Source organism: Mastomys coucha, unplaced genomic scaffold (genome assembly GCF_008632895.1).
Source record: "Mastomys coucha isolate ucsf_1 unplaced genomic scaffold, UCSF_Mcou_1 pScaffold20, whole genome shotgun sequence".
NCBI lineage: Eukaryota > Metazoa > Chordata > Mammalia > Rodentia > Muridae > Mastomys > Mastomys coucha.
Window position 1 is genome coordinate 105,941,683 of NW_022196903.1, and position 20,773 is coordinate 105,962,455.

Below are 20,773 nucleotides of genomic sequence, written 5' to 3' on the forward strand. Positions count from 1 at the left end.
GCACTAGGAGCATGGGAGCGAACAGGAGCAGTAACTATGATGGTAACATGCCTTTCTCCCAAATTTGAGGCATGGGAAACTCACTGTCAAAGTCATGTGAAAATGGTATTTGACGTGAGGCTGCCAGGAAGCGACTAGGTTTCAATGAGATGCTGAGAGTAAGGTTGCCATGACGGCATTCATGGCTTTATCAGACACAGAAGAGAGACCGACCTGAGCTACATGCTTCTGCCTCACAGAATGGTAGCCATGCCTTCACAAGTTGACAAGCAGATGTCAGCACCATGCTTTTAGACTTCCTAGCTTTCCTGTCTGTGAACTGAAAAAGCCTCTAGCCCAGAGGTTCTCAACCTTTCTGATGCTACCTACAACTTTAATACAGTTTTCATGCTGTGGTGACCCCACCCCACTATAAAATTATTTTCATTGCTACTTCATAATTGTAATTTGCTACTGTTATAACTTGTAATGCAAACATCTGATAGGTAGGATGGTCTTAGGTGACCCCTGTGAGAGAGAATTGGTGAACTCTCAAGGGGTCATGACCCACAGGTTGAGAACCACTGCTTATTCAGGTTTAGGTACTTTCGTGTGGTAATGGAAACTGGACTCACTCAGCCAGCCTCAAGCAGGATTCTGGCAGGAAGCCTACCTCATCCCCCATGTGGGGCTGGAACTCAAACTTGAGTGGAGGGCAAAAGACCTGGCTGCACATGTCCATGACTGTGTGCTTGTCACTCCGGGAGTCCAGGTTGTCCACTGCATTCTCTATGACGTCCAGGCCCTCATGGCGAGAGGTCTCCAGGTTATATTCTGCTGAGAGGTAGGTCCGAAAGGTGCGGGCCAGGCTGGCGTGAAAGCCCAAATCACAGCACTTCGGGGAGAGGCGAGGACAGAAGGGTACAGGTGAGAACTGGGGTGGGGACCTATGATCACCTTCCATTCCAGAGCACTTTGGAGTCCTGAACAAGCCATATCAAACCCCTCAGAGGGAGCTCAGAGCTGAAAAGTGGGTACCAACAGAGCATCCTTCAGCGCCCCAGGCTCTCAACACAGTCTGACCTCCAGGCTTTCTCCACACATCCTCTCTGCCTGGAATGTTCTCCATTTGCCATTTAACTTAAAGCCCATTTCCTTCTAGAAGTTTTCTTTGATGTTCTCCATACTGAGTTTTGGTCAGACATCCACATGCCCTCCACTTCCCTCACTCTGACCCTTGCCACTTGGCACTGGAACTGTCAACTAACATGCTTTAGGCCGGTGTGCTCCATGGGTGGGGCTTGCTGGCTTCTTGCCCACTGCTGAGCTTCTAGTCCTAGTCCACAGTAGGTGCTCAATAATTGTTTGGCAAGTAAAAAGGCATAAAGGCTAAAAGCTGAAAGCTGAGAGCTAAGAAAGAGGAGTGGGGGCCGGCTTTCGGCCATTGGAAGGCTGAGCAGACTGCTGCCCCTAAACCCCATACCCTGGCTTCCAGAATAGGATATACAGGGTTAGAGGGACAGAATCCAGCGACCACTACCAAAACTCTACTGAGCGCCTACAGGAATGGATTTCCCCATTTATCATGGAAGGGGAGACAGAGAAACAGTCCCTGGCTCTAAGACATTGTCTCCCATCACTTCCACTCACACTGTACTTCTTTAAGCCTGGTGCACTCCAGGGAGCCCTGAACAGTCAGCCTCCCAGTGGCTTTCCCATGGTGACTTGACCCAACAAGGGTTCTGAATGAATGGCCTCCTCCACTTCCATACCAGCAGCCTCTAGGAGTGTAAAATGTATACACTTCTCCCCTGTGCCCTCATATCCAGCAGAGGCCCTGGTACAGAAGGGAGAACTTTGGAGGTTGGTATTTTGTAATCTAACTAATCAAGCTACGGGGAGTCCACCAGAGTTCACTGCTATCTAAAGAAAGTGGGGGCATGAGTTAGCTTATACCCCAGTCCCAAACACTTCCAGCCCTTATCCTCTAGCAGGGGTACAAAAAGCTAAGCCAGCCCACATGTCGGTTAAGGACCATGGCCAGCTCCATCTCCCCTCTACTTATGAGCGGCACCAGCCCAGATAGGTTCCCACCTAGTCCCAGACTTGCTCTAGCTGATGAGATGTTGCAGCCTGCATGTAGCCCTCACCCAGCCCCAGGCTACCCAGGTTGCTCACATCAATGAGATCAGAGACATCGTGGATGTAGTATTTGCTGATGGCTGCGTTGGTGGCTGCCAGATTCAGCAGGTAGTCATTCCGGGCCTTTGTGCACTTGAGCTTGTTCTCAGAATACTTGGCCTGCCTCTGTAGGGAGAAAACATAGACATCAGAGTCTAACCTACCAGGGAGATGATCTATGATTTCCATGTGAACCATCTGACAAGATGTCCCACCCCCCAGTTATAGGATGCTTCTATACCAAGGCAGTGCTGTTGGACCCTGAACTCAGCAATACATGTCATCCTTTGGCATACATCAGCTCTCCAGGTGGTCTCTCCAAGTGGGGTGCAGGTAAGACACTGTACCCTCAGTATCCTCCATGGGCTTCCAATGCTTTCAATGGCCCAGAGGTCTTCAAGACTCAGCTTCCAGCTACCACTCCAGGTCACCATTCCAGCCCCTTCTCAGTATAGCCACCTTTCCTCACGCAACCTCTTTTGGCCATCCTCAAGAGACCAAACTCATGTCTGCCTTGAGTCCTTCAGACTCTTTCTGAAGCCTCTGTCTGAAGTCCCTGATGGTGGCCCTGTCTGCTATGCATCCCTCCCATCTCTTCTCCTCACCTCTTGCCCTGCTCTATTCTGTCAGAAGCTCTTTGTTTATGTGTTGATGGTTAGTAGTACCCACACAAGAACGTGAATTCCACAAAGTCGGTGCCATGACTTGTCTTGCTTGTGGGTCGCGGATCGGAGGCACCCAAACCAGGCTGACTTAGCAAGTCTTGGGTCATTTTTAAGAAGAGGGGGAAAAGGGAGGAGAAAAAGCAGAAAAGAAGGAGAGAGTCTGGATCTGAATGAAAGGACGGACAGGATAGAAAGCCTAGAATCTTGGCAAAGCCGCTTTTGTGCTGAGCCAGCCCAGAAGGAAGGAGTGAGTAGGCACAATGGATAACTGTCCCTTTCGGACTGAGGTGTCTTGATGCAGGGTCTCTCTAAAGAAAACATGCTTCCATTCCTCAGCTAGCTATTCTTTTCCGTTCCTCATTCCATGTGAGATCTAGCTTTGGAGTGTCCCAATCCCTCTGCCAATCCTGAAATTCTCCTGAGGCATCTCCTCTGACTTTCTCCTAGATCCTCTTACTCGGGGACCATTCAGTATGTCTCCTGGAACTCACATTCTGTAACAGCCAGACACCCGTCCACACCGTCTGGATACTCTTGACCCTATCTAGGGACTCACTGTGACCTTGAGACCGTTTTCCTGGACTGAGTTCGTTTTAGACTTGAAGAGGACAGTCATGGCATCTTAGCTGAACTCATCTATTTATAGATGAGAGCTCAAGAAGAAAAGTGGCTTGTCCAGGAGCCAAGTTGCTAATTAGCATATGACTACCCCAGGAATGAGCCTCTAGAATCTCAGCCAGTATCTTTCCACGCAGGCACTTCCTCTGGAGAGAGACCTTGCACCAATGAGCAGCCACTCACTTGTCCTCCTCCAATTCCTCAGAATACCAACAATCTACTTCCCGTGTCCATTGGTGTGTCTATTCTGGACATTTTACATAAGTTATTTTGTAAAGTGTGTGGCCTCTTGTGTCTAGCTTCTTTCACTTAGCATAGTGTCTTTTGGGTCCATCCACATTGTGGCTTGTATCAGGACTTCATTCCTTTTCATGACTGAGTTACATTCAAGTTGTTTTTATATTTTTGGCTATGATGAACAGTGCTACTGTGAACATTCACATACAAATTTTTATACAAATATGTTTTCATGCCTCTGGGGCAGACATCCAGGAGAGGTACTACTGAGTCACATAGTAGCCTGGTCCACTGAAGAGCAGCCAGATGGCTTTCCACAGTGTCAGAACCACTCACATATGCAACTTGCCCCTGACATTGGTGCAAGATTTCCTGATTTCCACATCTGTATCCCTGCTTCTTCCTGCCAGCCTTTTTTGTCATGGTCCTTCTGGTGACTGTGAAGCTCTATTGAGCTGTGGTTTTTGTTTACATTTCCTCCATCTTTAATGATGCTGAGCAGATTGCTCTCTATTTACAGACCACCTAGACAGTTCCTAAGAACTGTCTATTCAGAGGCTACAGAGATGGCTCAAGAGTTAAGAGCAGTGGCTGTTCTTCTAGAGGACCCAGGTTTGATGCCCAGCACCCACATGGTAGTTCACAACTGCTTGTAACTGCAGTTCCAGGGGATATGAACCCTCTTCTAGTCTCTGAGGGCACCAGGTATACAAGTAGAGTGTTTTATATGCATGCTGACAAAACACCCATAGACATAAAATATTTTAAAAAAATATCTATTCAACTTCCTTGACCATTTTGTTATTAAGTCTTTGTCTGGATTTTGGGCTTTACTCAATTTCAAAAATTATACGAGGACACGCACGCACGCGCGCGCGCGTGCGCGCGCGCGCGTGTGTGTGTGTGTGTGTGTGTGTGTGTGTGTGTGTGTGTGTGTATGTGCATGCGAGCGTGCGCGCACGCCCACACACACACACACACACACACACACACACACACATTTTTATATGCTTCCCTGTTTACCCAGGTTCTGTTGGGTTTTGTTCCCATCCAGTCTGTAATTTTTTTCTAAAGGATCCTATAATCATAGAATTAGTCCCATGGAAGAGCAGATAAATATCAGACACAATGGCTCTGCAAATGCTTCCTGGTGGTGGGGAATAGATGGAGATAGAGATTCAGCAAGATCATAGCCTTTGAAGAAGAAAGGGGTGTTAGAAGTCACAGATAGGTCCTGCCCTTCACAACTCCCTGGCCATAGCAGACATCATTAACTGATCTCAGCGCCTTTTCAACTAAGTCCTTGATATAGCTTCAGAATCCTCAACAGAGCTTCCTGAGCAGCCATTATCAATTTATCAGAGCCAAAATGAGCAATGAGACTTATTTATCAGATTTAACAACTGAAACTCAGGGATCAGTGTTAATGTAGCATTTAAAACCCCAGCTCAGAGGTTTGGGAGAGGGCTCAGTGGGTAAAGTGGTTGCTGTGTATGCATAAAGACCTGTTTGGATCCCTGGCACCCATGTGAAAACTGAACCTAGGTCTGTAAGCCCAGAACTGGGGGAGGGGCTAAGGCAGGAGTCTCCTGGGGGCTTGATGGCCAGCCAGTCTAGGCAGTGAACTACAGATTCAGAGACAGAGACTGTCTCAAACAGTAAGGCAGAGAGCAATAGAGGAAGATACTTGATGTCACCCTCTGGCCTCTCTATAGCCAAACAACACTGAGGACCACATCTATGTACGAATGTGCACACAGTTGCATATAACATATGCAAGTAAACAAACAAATAAACCCCAGGCTCCAAATCTTGAGCTCTCTACACCACGCCTACCAAAAACAAAACAAACAAACAAACAAACAAACAACAACAAAAAGCCTTGTAACACCCATACACAGTGATTCTGAAGCTGTGGTCTTTGACATGGTCACTGCAATTTCACAACAGGCCTGTGGCCGCTTTAAATGTTAACTTGACAACCCAGAATTGCCCAGAAAGAGAGTGTCAATGAGGAATTGTCTACATTGGGTTGGACTCTGGACGTGTCTGGAGGAGATCATCTTAACTGAGGGACATGAGATGGGAAGACCAGCCCTGAATGTGGTAACACCACCTCATGGACTGGGTCCTGAACTTTGTTAAGTGAATAAAGCTAGCTTAGCATGAGCAAGCAATCGTGTGAGCACATGTGTTCCATCTTCTCTGCCCTTGATTGTGGGTGTGATAGGAGTAACCATTTTCAGGGACTGCTACCTGGATGCCCCTGCCCTCGTAGACTCTAACCTGGAAGTGTGAGCTAAAGTAACTCTTTCTCCATTAAAGTTGCTTTTTGTCAGGATATCTTATCCCAGCCACAGCAACAGAACCAGGACAGCCTGAGGGGAAGTGGCTGAGTGCACGGCTGTCCTCTCCGTGCCTTGCCCCGTTCCCATCACTCACCTTCTCCTTCATCTTCTCAATCTTCTTCACGGAGCTGCGGCGCTGGGGTCTGTCCTCATGCCGGAGCAGGTTCATGCTCAGGTCTCCTGACTTGTTAAACTGTTTCTCCTCCTGCTTCTCAGCTTCCTTCAGCTTGCTCTCTGCACTGATGCTCTCTGCGTGGTACATGTGGTAGGTTTTCATGACCTGAGGACACATGCGTACAAGAAACCAATAGCCTGTTATGGCTCAGCATGGTACATTCTGTGGTTCCTGGCCCCACCCCAAGGGCCACAGAACTCTTGCTTTCCCATCACACATTCACCTTAGCCTATCTATGTCTGCACAGACTCCATGAGGGCCGGAAATGGAGACGCTCCTCTGGTGTACCGGCTTTATCATGAGTGATATCATCATCACCCTCATCTTTATTGCTACATCATCACATCACTAAGGCCCTACTAAGTGTCAAGCATGAGCTAATAAAATGAATAAGAAGAGCTACAATAACCTACAAGTGATATGGTAAGCCAGGCCCTTGCTGGCCATCCTCTCTCATCCTGCCAGATGTGATCCTTGTTCCTTAGCTCCACCCTGAAGTCAATGGAAAAGCCCTTAAAATGGGCTTTGCACACGGCCCTCTTACATAACCTAATAGATACTTTGTGGTCCCTGGAATACGCTCAACCTTAGCTATACAAAGACTTCCAACAAAGCAAATTGCACTCTGCTACTCAGCTTCCAGAACAAAACAGGATGTGATTATAACAAGGGGAATTCTGAGCCTGAAGTTTCATCCTGAAACCTTTCCAAGCTTGCAAAGCATCCTATGAATGAGACACATAGCAAGCACTTCCTCTCAGATCTTGATAGGGACTCTTCTCTGCAGCCCAACCCATAGGGCTCACTTGCAGTTTCTCCCAGAGCTCCGAGAACCCACTTCTCACTGATCTCATCCACTCCAGCATGCCAATTCCAATACATTCTTTGCAAACCCCACAGCCCAGAAATAATTGTCAATGGTACATGTTTGACATCTAGTGGCTGCAAGGAATGAGTGCAGCCTTCCAGGTGAGCAAGAGGTCCTGTTGTTCCCAGGGTCTTTAGGCTTTGGTTCATAGCAAGAGTTGAAGGTAGTCAAGAGTTGATAGTACCTGCTGCAGTTGTCCCTTTCGATGCTCCCTGATCCCTCTCTGCTCAGGGGAACTCAGCTGCTGCTGCTTGTATCTAGACACACGCATGCCCCTACTGGGTTCAGTGAAGATTGCTACATCAACTTTTCTTTTTTTTAAAGACTTATTTATTTTTTTTATGAGTATGAGCACACTGTAGCTGTACAGCTGGCTGTGAGCCATCATGTGGCTGCTGGGAATTGAACTCAGGACAGCCCCACTTGCTCCTGCCCAACTCGCTTCTGCCCAACTCACTCCAGCAGCATAATACACTGTAGCTGTCTTCAGACACACTAGAAGAGGGCGTCAGATCTCATTACAGGTGGTTGTGAGCCACCATGTGGTTGCTGGTATCCAAACTCATGACCTTTGGAAGATCAGTCAGTGCTCTTACCTGCTGAGTCATCTCACCAGCCCTACATCAACTTTTCAACTTCAGCTTTCCAGTTCTGCTTAGCTCAGCATCGACCTATCTTCCTCACGGGGTAGTTCATAGGGCTGGGGGAAGCATTTCTATGTGTGTCTAGATCAATGGTTCTCAGCTTGTGGGTCACAAACCCTTTGGGTACAAATGATCTTTTCACAGGGGCCATCTATTGCATATCATATATTTACATCATAATTCATAACAATAGCAAAATTACAGTTATGAAGTAGCAATGAAAATATTTGATGGTTGGGGGCCACCACAACATGAGGAACTGTATTAAAAGGTCACAGTATTGGGAAGGTTGAGAAGTGCCATGCTAGATCTTCTGCTCAATCACCCATATGTCCATCTGTCTAACTGTACCAGGGCAGCATCCCAGCTGGATGTTCCACTACCCATGTTTTCCTCTGCCTCAGTTTCTCCATTCCACCCCCTGCCATTACCTAATTTTCCCTCACATACACCCTTGAGCCACATAATGTTCCTCTTATGCCCTACAAGCCAAACTTCCCAGGATCCTTCCCGGGCTATTCTAAAATTCCCATGCATGAAGAATAAAGCCTGAGAACCTGGGGCCCAACTGTCTACTATCCTGTTGAATGCTGGTCCCAAAGATAACAGGGAATTCAATTGCACAGGGTGACATGGCAGACAGCTGCCATACTGAAGAGTGTATTTGGAGGCCTCTCTGAAGTGAGTTGATTTATGCCGGAACCCTCAATTGTTGCCTTTATTTAATTACAATTATCCTTTGGTATTCATGAAGGGCTGGTTCTCAGTCTGCCTCGTGGATGCCAAAATCTGCAAATGTTCAAGTCTCTTATATAAACAGTACCATAACTGCACAAAGTCTAAGTATGTCCTTCTGTAGGCTTTAAGTCATCTCTAGGTCATTTACAGTATTTAATGGAATGCAAATGTTATATAAGTAGATACTACAGTTACTGAGAATAATTATAAGAGGAAAGCCTGTTCATGCTCAGTGTAGAATTTTCTTTCTGAATATTTCCACAGATGCAAAACTGGCAGATACCCAGAATCAACTGGACCTGAAACGCAGATGTCAGTAGGGTAAGAATTTAGTTCAATAGCCTACAAGAGTCTACTTGATGTTCCAATTCAGGACGTGTAAAGTTGTATTTAAGCTTTGCCTGGTACTTCAAAGTTTACAAGCATCTTTCTATCATCTGCATCTATTGAAGGAGCATTTCAAACTATCTTTAGCACACTCTTGGAGACAGTGTGACATCAATTTAAACAGCAATGTCACCTAAGGCTTACTGAGCACTTCCTACATGATGAACCTTGGTCTAAGCACCTGCGTGCACCACAGTAATTCTCACCCAAAACAAACAAACAAATCTCCAAAAACTAACAAAAAGCAAAACAAAACAAACAAAACCAAAAACCATGAGAAAGACACCTGTAATCTCTGATTTATAGGTGAGGACCTAAAAAACAACAACAACAAAAAGAAAATCCACTTCAGTCAGCTTCTTTGAGGTCAAAACACTAGCACCGCTGGAGTCAAGGTTCAAAGTCAAGATGGCTGACCCCACTGTGGGAGTCTAATGAGTACAGGAAGCCCACAGGGCTTCAGAAGAACTTGGCATCCCAACCATTCTACTACAGCCCCAGTGTCTATGGAGAAGATGTGTGTCTTCATGCTCTCCTAGTGATGTTCAGACAGGGGGAGATATAAGTACTTTATAAACAGATGTGTATAGTGACTGGCCTTCAGCAGCTATGCACTAGGGTGGGGCACATGTCCAGAGACCTTCATCCCACTTGATACCCAGCATAGAGTTCTAGTGAACAACCTTGAAAGGACACATAAGTTGGGATGCTATCCTTAGACTCATGTGTTCTCAGAGTGTAAGACCTAGGAGGTCCTCTAGGAATCTTGATGTATTAATCCTTCACTCAAAAAACTGAAAACAGAGGCTGGGTCTTTTGACCCCTAAGCCCTGGCCTCTTCTGGTCATCCTCCTGCCTTTGGTTCTATTCACATGCCTGTCACAGCTTTCCAAATTCCCAGATACTGGGAGGGAAGTATTGGAGATCCTTCAGACCCTCATTCAAATGCAAAAGATAACAGAGAACTTGGAAGTCAACAGCATCCAAAAGGAGACATGATTTATAGGGCATCAAGAGGATCAGTTGCTAGGAAACATCTTTTCAAAGATACAGTCTAGGTATACTTTGATCCCCAAGAAGGGCCAAGTCCAGGCACAGAAATCTCTGCCTGAAGCATTTGAGTGTACGTGAACTCCTGGACCAAGCCATTAAAAAGACATCTAAGGAAAAAGGGAAGTCCTACAATTTATTTGATCACCCACTGAATTGACTTATGATTTCTCTAGAACTTGATCTCTATATTCATTTGCTCATTTTTGTGTCTATAGACTGTCTGGTCCCTACTGAGATGCAAAGTCCTGAGGAAGGACCCAGCCTCTTTCCCTTTGCTAGAATACAGACAGACTGCCATCAGGTGTCACTGTATTTGTATACAATCAGGAATGTGTGAATGGGTGGATTAGATGAATACGGTTGAATGGATGCATAGGTGGAAAGGTGAATGGAAGGACGCATGGGTGAGAGCGGGAAGGGAAAGAGATGAAAGAGAGAGTGAGAGAAGGAGAGGAAAGAAGGGAAAATGGTAAAGATACAGTTAGTTCCTCTGCCTTTGATCTGATGGCATTATTTGGAGATAAGGAGAAGTTGTATCCTTAGTCATTAAATACTTTTTATGTACCCTGTACTATATTAGGCGATATACCAGGAAATACTACAGATTATAAGACATATAGAATCTAATAGACTGTACACTGTGGTAGGGATAAGAACGATAATACTGGCTTCTGTCACAGGATATAGTAAGAGCTGTGAGGTGGGGATAGTAGGCACTATAGGCAAGCTTCCTGGGAAGTGGTAGCCAAACCAAGCTTTGAAGAAAGAGTTGCTGTTGTCTGTGTGAATGGCGCGTGAGGGTGTGCATGGACTCTTCTAGACAAAAACTATTAGCCCAGGAGAAGCAGGAGCTGAACAGGGCTGAGAAAGCTGATGCATAGAAAAATATCAGGTGACTGCTCAGAGCCATTACCTGATCCTCCCCCTCCTCGCCCAGCTCTCCCCTCAGTGGACATCTGGTGTTTTTCTCTGCCTGGGATCATCTAGTCCTCCTTCAGGAACAGCTTCCTGATTTTATTTGAGGAAACCCCCCAAATTCCCCTCCATTATTTTCAGTCCATAGAGTTCATGAGAAACTGACATGACCTCCAATCCTGGCAATGGTCATGAGACCCAGGCCAAGCCAATTGGTAAACATCATTTCAATCTGGTCATAGGGATGGTGGCTAATGATCTAAACCAGACCAATTAGATGCTACCCTGGGGACCTTATTTAAAATACTGAGAAGAGAGTGGCACTGTAGTATCAGGAGGGGGGCAAGAGGTCAAGAGGAGGTAAAGTTGATAGGAGAAGCTCATACAGAAGAACTAGATGCTGGTTCCCAAATAAGGAAAGATGATGGATGGATGGATGGATGGATGGATGGATGGATGGATGGATGGATGGATGTGTAGATGGATGGATGGATGGATGGATGGATGGATGGATGGAAGGAAGGGAGAAAGAAAATAAGGAAGGAGAGGAAGGAAGAACAAAGGAAAAGAGGAGTGACACAAAGTTCTTCTGCCTTAGAGATAGTGAGTACATTGGAGGGGGAAGGAGAACCAAACTTCACTGTAATTAAATATTTATCAAGCAGGTTTGTGCCAGGATTACACCTGATGTCCTCAAAATATTATAGGACAGATGACAGATAGAGCCTCTGCCCTCAAAGTATGCACTGTATTGGTGAGACGGACCATGAAATGATAGGCAAGTCCCCAGACCCAGATACACCTGAGCCACCAATGTTATGTTGGTACTATGGTGTGAATGGCTCCTCCAGAGTTCATGCATCTGAACATTAGTCCTCAATGCAATCATGTTGAGAGGTGACTATTGCCAGAGTGGGTTTGTTATTGCAAGTATGAATTTTTTATAAACAGATTCAGATTTCTCATTACTTGTAGTGGACCTTTCTTGGCCTCTGGTTTTCTGTCACAGATGGCGCAGTGTGAGAGCACTCACCAGGTGCCCATGCCATCCATGCTCAGGGATCTCCCAGATCCCAGAACCTCACATCAAATAGCTCTAGTTTTTTAACAGATCACCTAGTCTCAGACACTCAGTTATAGTGCCACAAAATAATGTAACAGCCTGTTTGCACTGGATTTCTGTCCCTTGCCAATAATGAGTCCCCAAAGGCAGGTTCCTTTCCACCCCAGCTCCCATATCAGTTCTGATCCCAACTCAGGAAGCTTAGGGCAGTGACTCCTGAATAATGCTGACTGGCAGAGTCGCAGGCCCCTCCCACAGGCCAGCAGCTGCCTCCCTGTCATTTCTCTTCACTGCTCCCCCTCCCCCTCATGCTCTGTCAAATGCCATCTCATCTCAGTAGACTTTAAGATGCTCGAAGATTTCATCAGGCCGCCTCACTTCTCACGTTCCCTCACACCGTGTCAGATCCCCACGGAGGAGTTCCCTTCAGTGTCTAGTCACATCTCATCATCCACACACAGATAAGCAGCAACCCGCACCTCCGTGACTGGACAAGCATCTCAGGCTATAACGATAGCCGTGAGGTGAGAAGGCCATCCAGGTGAAAGAGCACTCAGACCCCAGCTGGCAGGTGATGACCTGACAGAGCTACCTCATTCATTACATGTCCCCTCATGGGCAGGGTAGCATAAAGGCAGAAATGCGAACAAGCAAACAACCACCCACCAAATGCCCACACTCTCGTCCTTCATTGCACTAAATGAAGGAGTGACCAAGAATCCAGGCTAGTTGTCTGTGTAGGGTCTTCCCTACAACATGATTCCCAGTATTCCTAGCATGCTATGAATCTGTTCAATGCTCTCAGGACCCTTTGGTACACATGGGAAAGTGACAGACTAACGCTGATGCATCTTTAATGCTGGTCTATGGCTGCAGCCACCCAATGATGTCGTGAGGCTGAGTTCCAGGGTAGTTGTAGAGTGCTTCTTGTATATCAGGTTGAATTTTGCTGCTCACAATAAACTATATGATCTTCCACAGTCTGTCTCTGAAAGTCCAGTCGAACCTCTGTACCTAGGTTTCTACTTCCTCGTGATCAGCCCACTGCACATCAAAAACATCCAGAAACTGTCTATGTCCCTACTCAGCGTGGACAGATGTTTTCCTTGTTGCTATCCCCTAAAGAATAGAACATAACAACTGTCTGTATAGCGTCAACCTACATTGGGCATAATACGCAAGCAAGAGGATTTGAAGGTTACAGGAGGGTGTGTGTAGATTCTGTGCAAATACTATGCTGCTTTATAAAAGGAACTAAGTGTTCTCAGGTTTTGGCAACTGTAGGGGTCCTGGAACCAATGCCCTACAATTACTCAGGGACAGCTGTAGTTGACATATATTTATGTAACTAATTAATATATTTCCTTTAGAAGTTCCAGGATGGGTGCTTAAGCCTAAGGATTCTGGCACAGGCTCAGCCACTCCTCAGTTGGGTGACCCTGGACTGGCTACCTGACCCCTCTGTCCCTCAGAGCTACCATAATATGTTGGTAATGATGCCTCCTCCTTCCAAAGATCACGGTGAGAACAAAACTGAATCCTAGTACTTCGGGAGCATTCAAACCAGGGCCAAGCCTGTGACCAGTACCACGTGTGGGAGGAGAAAAAAAAGCAATGACATGGAGAGAAGCAGTGTGCAGGGACAGTGGCTCCCTCTCTTGGGAACTGGATGTGTGAAGCATGTTGGAGATATGTATTGACTTGTAAAAAGAGCTCTGGAAGGAGACCCCATTAATAAGACGCTAGCAACTGAGGCAGTGTAGGAGCGGGGGACACTAATGCTCACTGTAGCCACTCCAGATGATGAGTTGGAAATACCCATGTGTTCCTGGGAAGAGCAAGCAGGGGCTCTCCTAATAGGGTTTCTAAAGTCTGTGTTTTTGCCAGTACACAGGCTGCATTTCCACTAACTAATTAGGAAGGAGATAATTTAAAGAAAAGGAGAAGGGGGTGGATTTGTACAAATTAAAGGAAAGTATTAAATGATTTAGGGGGCCCAGGGACATGTAGAAACCATGAGGGTTGTATTTAAATGTCATCTAAAAGACACAGGGGGCTCTTTGGCCAGCCAGCCTAGCATCCTTGGTGAGCTCCAGGCTGGTGAGAGATGCTGTATCAAAAAAGTGGATGGTGCCAGAGGAATGACGCCTGAGGTTGCGTTCTAGCCTCTACATGTGTGTACATATACATATACAATTCCACAAACACACACACAGACATATATACACATGTAAAATAAAAAGAAGGCTATACAGAGAGCCTGGGTAGAGCTGGTACTAGAACTCAAACACAGGGCTCCCAGCGGGAGGCATCTCCACTCCCCCATCTTTGAATAGGGCCCTGAGGAGGGAGGCATCATTACAACTATTTTCCTGGAGGCCCAGAGTGGATTTCATACCCCTGAGCTTAGTGCACAATCAAATCAAGTTTGACTCTGCACAAGGTATGGTATATTCATTACTCTGGTTTTTGTGTCTCTTGGTCACTGCTTGGTGTAGACACTGAAGCCTTTGCCAACCTGCTCTCAACAAAGAAACAGGGTCCTTCCTGGTGCCTGGGCTTGCAAAGCAGAGCCAGCAGCCAGAGCAGAGCTACTGAACAGAGGGAGGGGCTGAAGGGGCCTACCAGTGTACCAATCAGTTACCAAAACAACAGTTGTATCTCATGACCTAGAAATATAATAAAAACCTAAATGTAATTTTAGCTGACATTTGTCATGTGCTTTGTCTTTGTTTCTTTGGAAGGATTCCACCATGGTTCACAATCTTACTGTGTTCTTCTTTACTTCAAGCCAATATGTGACCAAAGACTATACTGTAGACAGCTGATGAAGGTTGGAAAGGGGTGGGGTTAACAGACAGCCAATAGAACTGATCACCATCATCATTATCATCATCAGGGCTTCTAAGCAGACCACTTCTTCCACAGAACATTGGGAAGAAAAAGAATAGGGCTGACTGCACAGCCCCTTCTCTGCCTCACTCATTCCCTAGTTACTACACCTATGAGACCAGAACTGGGCAACAAGGGATCTAGGAAGATGTGTTTAACTGGGATGTTAGGTAGAAATTTCTAGCAGTGAAGTCCAAGAGGTCCTTAATGTCCCCAGAAGCTGGGTGGCTGTAATAGACTGCCAGATATTGCCTAGGCATGGCTTTAGCATTGTGAATACAGGAAAAAAAAGGGGGGAGTTTATTTTTCTATCTCGGGACCCAGGGCTTAACTGTAACTTGTTTTGGGTATTAGCAAAAGTGGTTACTAGCAGAAGTTTGTGTACTGGGGTTCACTGACTTTGGGTTCCTTTTTCTTAATCATCCAGAAAATTGCTACCACAAGACTGGTTGCAGTTGAACCAGCTCAAATTGCCAATCCACAGACTCACAAGCAAATAACGTGGTGGGTTTGAAGCCACTGAGTTTGGAAGCAATCTGTTAAGAATTAGTTGAGCAAGCCCCAAGCCCAGCTTCATGTTTTGTCTCCAGCCTGTCTGTATGCTCAGGTCTAACACTCCTTATAGGCAAAATCCATGACCTTCACTGGCTACATACCACTTCCTCATACCTTTGCTTCAGCCAGCACCGTGGGAGCATCAAGGATGGGCAAGATGCTGACAGAGCCCATCTCTAAAATGTTTCTACTTTCCAGACAACAAAAGTCCTTTGATGCCACAGTGGGAAACCCTGAATTTGGGGATTAAACTACATTTCTAAATAAGTGTGACCATCCCACAGTATCCCTATGGTAACGGCTTCAGGATATCCCATCATAAGCGTATCTAGATACCAAAATTTTCTATGTGTGCTCAAGCCCCTTATATAAAAATGGTGCAGTGATAATAAAGAACCTACATGTGCCTCTCCTACTTCACCATCTTGAGAGTCCTCATAGGATCTAACACAATGTTACGAAGTATAAATAGGCATGCTACTGTGTCACGAGTGCTTAAGAAATAACAAGAACTCTGCTTATATTTGGTATTAGAGACTGTTTTAAGAAATATCTTTTGACCCAAGGTTCAATGAACATGTTTATGTTAATTAGCTTTTGGTCACAGTGGCAAATGCTTGAGAAAAATTAAAGGAGGAAAGATTAATTTTGGTCCATGGCTTCAGAGATTCCAATCCATTCCCCTGCTGTGAGTTTGTGGTGAGACGGAGCATCATGGGTCAAGAGCGTGGGTCAAAGCAAAGTGGCTCACCTCATAGCAACCAGGAAGCAGAGAGACAGACAGGAAGGGGCTAGGGACAAGACACTTTTCAAGGACATGTCCTCAGTGACCTACTTCCTGAAATCAGGCCACCCCATCTCTATCTCCCAATAATACCATCAAATAAAGTTATATCATCAGATCAAGCTTTTAGCATATAGGCCTTCAGGGGATATTTCAGACTCATAGATACAGGACCTATGGATACACAGGACTACAGCTAGCAATCATGGGGTATTTATTGTTGGAACTTGAGGACCCTTCTCCTACATATATACCAAAAGAGGGGATGAGTAGAAACAGTTTTCCTGGTGACTCTTTTTTTTTTTTGTCAGCTGAATATAACCTACAGTCACCTGGGAAGAAGGGAGCTCTGCTGAAGAACCACCTTGGTCAGAGAAAATGTCTTAATTGGCAATTGATGTAGGAGGGCCCAGCCCACTGTGGGCAGCATCATCCCTAGGCAGGTAGGCCTGGGCTGTATAAGACAGCAAGCTGAGTACAAGCAAGCAAACAATCTGGAGAACAAGGCAGTAAACAAGTGGTTCTCTATGGTTTCCACTTCAAGCTCCTACCTTGAGTTTCTGCCCTGACTTCCCTCAACGATGGATTGAGACCTGGATGGAAGCCAAATAGATCCCCTTCTCCCCAAGTTGCTTTTGGTTAGGTTGTTTTATCACAGCAACCAGAAGCAAATCAGGACAGGTAAAAAACGGGGTGCTCAGCTGGAGGACAGAGGGAGCGTTAGAGACCTAAGCAGGAGCAGAGAGATCCTGCACCTGGAACTGTAGTGCAGAACTGTTGTAGAAAAACTAATCCATACACAGAGGGACTCACGGAGCATAGGAAAGACCAAGAGCAGGTAATGACCAGGGTAGGTAAATCCTCTACAGAATTCTAAGCTAGACAGTCCCATTCATTCACTAGCTTTACGCACTCATCACTCACCCGACTCCTGGGAGTACAGACAACAGCCTATCTCATACCCATTGAGGGTAACATAGTAATGACAGTCATGATTACTGACACACAGATTCTCTCACATGCTATATACCCTATCATACTAACTGTGTTTAACATGTGTGACTCCTCAGTGCAAATGGCCCTCTATAGCTGTGATCTCCACATCCTTGGGGTCAAGCAACTGTAGACTGGGACGATTGGGGAAGAAAGTTTTCTCTACACTAAGCATGAACACACTTTCATTTTCTTATCACTAAATCACACAAAGAACCAGCTGTCTGTGTAGCGCTGCTGCCGCATCTACTGTAGTAAGCAATCTGGGGTTGGTTTAAAGTAACTGGGAGGATGTGTGACATGACACCACTTTATACGGGAGACCTGAGCATCCGCAGAGTCCCCAGGACCATGAAGCTTTCGGGAACCAATCCCTAGAGAGACTGTGGAAGGATTTCACTGTTCTTTCCAGTTGAAAATTAGATTTGACCCAGATTCTGACTTCAGAGTGTCTGCCTTCTCTTCACCTCTTTTCTCTATACTACTAGGGTGAAGCTAGGGCATTTGAGAGAGCTGGGCAAGAGCTTTATGACTGAGCTATACACACAAGCTTATCTTTACTTTTATTATTGCTATATTTTATATGTTTTAGGACATATAAAATATAATATAATATAATATAACATAATATAATATATATTCTATAGGACAAGCTCTCATTAAGTTGTCCAGGCTTTGCCCATACTCTGTAGCCTGGGCAGGCCTCAAACTTGTAGCCCTCCCTCCTCAGCATCCTAAGTGGACAGGACCACAGCTCTGCCTCACTAGGTCCAGCTTTACTTTTAGTTTTGAGCAAAGTTGGAGCACGTTAAGGAGCTCTTTTTGGTATAGGTTTAAGCTCAGGCATGACTGTAGTTTCATTGTTGTTGCTGCAGTCAAAGATCCTACAGAAAGCATCCTCAGGGTGGATATGGTTTGTTGGGCTTACACTCTCAGGTCCTAGTCCATTACTGAGGGAAAGTCAAGGCAGAAGCTCAGTAGACAGCCACAGATAAGAGCAGAGAGATGAATGCCCCCCTATGAACTGCTTTCTTGCACTTATACTTGGCTAGCTTTCTTCTTTTTTAGACAGTTCAGGTTCCAGCCCATGAAATGGTGACCCCCCCACCATGTACTATCTTCTTATATCTAAAACAATCCACCCCAGATATGCTCATAGGCCAAGCTGATTTAAATAATGCCTTCTTAAGACTTTCTTCCTAGAAGACTCCAAGTTTTGTCTAGTTGACTGTTACAAATATCCAATATGAGCTGGGCAGTGGTGGTACATGCCTTTAATACTAGCACTTGGGAGGCAGAGGCAGGTAGGTCTCTATAGTTTAAGGCCAGCCTAGTCTACAAAGAGAGTTCCAAGATAGCCAAGGTTACACAGAAGAACCCTGACTTGAAGAAAAAAAAAAGAACAAAACCCCCAAACTATCCAATGTGGGCATGAAGGTGCAGAGGAGATAGATGGAAGAGAAGGCAATAGGAAGTATGTGTCCTTGAGTGGGTGTGGCTTCTCAGGTAAGGTTCACCTAAAGTCTACGTTTCCAACCAGCAGGTTATTCTGATTCCAGTGGATTCTCTCTAGCAATTCTGTCTTTACTTGGCTTCACAGATCTGTACATTCTTTCACCAAGGCACTCTCCTCCTATTTTACCTCAGTTTTAAAAAAAAAAAAAAGTCTTATTCTAGGTCCCCAAGCTTCTGGTTTATACTGGGCCTTCCACCTGAAGTACAGGCCCTGGCTCTCAGTCCTGAGAAACCCACTGCTACAACCATGGGTATAACTACAGAAATCAGTAATATCAGAGAGAACGGGCTTCACACAGCCTACATGTATTTACATGTTAAATTAGGACTTTTATAAAGAATCTCTATGTACATCAAATATAACAATTCTACCTGAAGGGCCTATCCTACACCATACCCTAAGGCCTTCTATGAGGCTCTCCACAGTCCTCACCAAAAGCTAAAGTAAGTTCTTACGCTATAGCCTAGGCAGTGTCTCTCCATCCCACGACCATTCTCAGTTCTAAAGCCCATCTCTAGTGTACTTAGGCTTTGGCTTCAAAGAAGGCAGGAAGCTCAGCTATGCCCTAAACTGTAATGTTCTCCACTGGAGACAGTCAGGCGTGCTCACCATTTCACTTCAGGTTATTCTCAGAGCAGGATTGCATTCTACAGACAAAGACAAAGGGATCTAAACAAGCTCTGTGCCCTTCTAAGGCCACAGTCACCGAACAGCACTCTCTGCCTGGAGCCTATGGCATCTGGCACCCGTGTCCATAGTTGTGACCTATGGAGACTTCACACCCATGTTCCACTGAAGGATCTTTGTTCTCATAAGTAACATATCCTGTACCTGGCAGATCACATTACTCTCACACACTGTAACTCACTAAACATGCCCAGGACCCATCCCAAGCATAAGGAAACAGGAGTTGAGGTTATGAGTCATTAAAAACTTTCATGATGACCCACTATCACTCTCAATTCTGCTCTTCCTTTCTCTAGCTAACGACAAGAGACCCAAACAAGGAACAACGGTACTGGGTAGAACTTACTGTGTAGAGCTCATTGGTGACCTTCAGCAGCTCCTCATGCATCTGCAGGCCAATCTCTTTGCTCTGAAATATGGAAGAACAAATGTCAGCCCATAGAAATGATCTGGTTGTTCCTTCAAACTCAAATTACTGAAAAGTTACACACACATTCCCAGCACCTCGATTTTAAAGTATGGGGCGATGGCTTCCAGGGCTGTCAAGATGAAACTTTAAAGTTATTCTATAGACATTTGATTATCTCTTCTCCTCAGTTCGTAGCCTACTTTCAAACTGCCCAATCCTTTAGTTTGTATCAGGAAGTAGGGGTTCACTCCCTATAATCCAGCTCTCCCTACGTCCTAATAGAAGCATGCATGGTCTGCATTTGTCCCTCCAGCTCAGTTCTTCCAGGGAACTTCATCCCATCTTAACTCCACACCTTGGATTGTTCTTTGTGCTGATATAGCCCTGGGCTGGCTTAATGAGATAAAAAAACAGGACTTGTGTGATGTAGGAGAAGGTTTTAGCCCTTCTGCCAACTGTGAGCAAAACTCCATATAGCCCAAGTTGGTACCAGCGGACATCTAGAGATAGAAAGAGGATGTTGCCTTAGGAGGGCAGGGTGAAAGGAACCTGGTTCCCTTCATTACTATCCAAGTACTAATTAATCCAAAAATTGGAACTAGCCTCTAGTCTCCATCTACTTCTATGGCTTAATTGCTTAAGACATGTTAATCTGCATTCTCCTGCTACTGGTAGCCAGACCATGCCAATGAGCACAACCTTATCTTCCATCCTCAGTTCCTAGAACAAGACATCCTCACTATAGACATGGGGTTCTAAAGCTACCATTTTTGCCTAGGCAGGGATCATATCATGGAGGCTGATGGGGCTCTGACATCATTCAGAGTAGAACTGAGAGCCACTGAAGGCTTTTAAGTGGGAGAACAGGAAGCACAGGGCCATGCCTCAGAAATAGGAACTTGTACACAGAGCCTGAACTGGTGGGGCTGGAGGCATGTCCCTGCAGTTCCCCAAGAGAACTATAAACCATCATATGGGACCTGCTGAGTCATAACTCATCAACTCCTGGGCATCTCCCCGAACAGCCACAGAGTTGATGCTTGGCCAGCAGCTTTCAAAGCTTATT

General features: G+C 45.6%; 1 protein-coding gene across 3 annotated transcripts in view; it reads right to left on the bottom strand.

The window, feature by feature from the left end:
- Srgap3 (SLIT-ROBO Rho GTPase activating protein 3) overlaps positions 1 to 20,773 on the bottom strand; it is a 229,393-nt gene that overhangs the window by 59,056 nt on the left and 149,564 nt on the right. For all 3 annotated transcript variants that reach the window (XM_031382846.1, XM_031382845.1, XM_031382844.1), the window contains exons 4-7: positions 19,645 to 19,707; positions 6,123 to 6,308; positions 2,158 to 2,286; positions 653 to 874 (exon numbers count right to left, since the gene is read on the bottom strand). In XM_031382846.1, the coding sequence (XP_031238706.1) occupies positions 653 to 874; positions 2,158 to 2,286; positions 6,123 to 6,308; positions 19,645 to 19,707 (600 nt within the window). The remainder of the gene's footprint in view (positions 1 to 652; positions 875 to 2,157; positions 2,287 to 6,122; positions 6,309 to 19,644; positions 19,708 to 20,773) is intronic.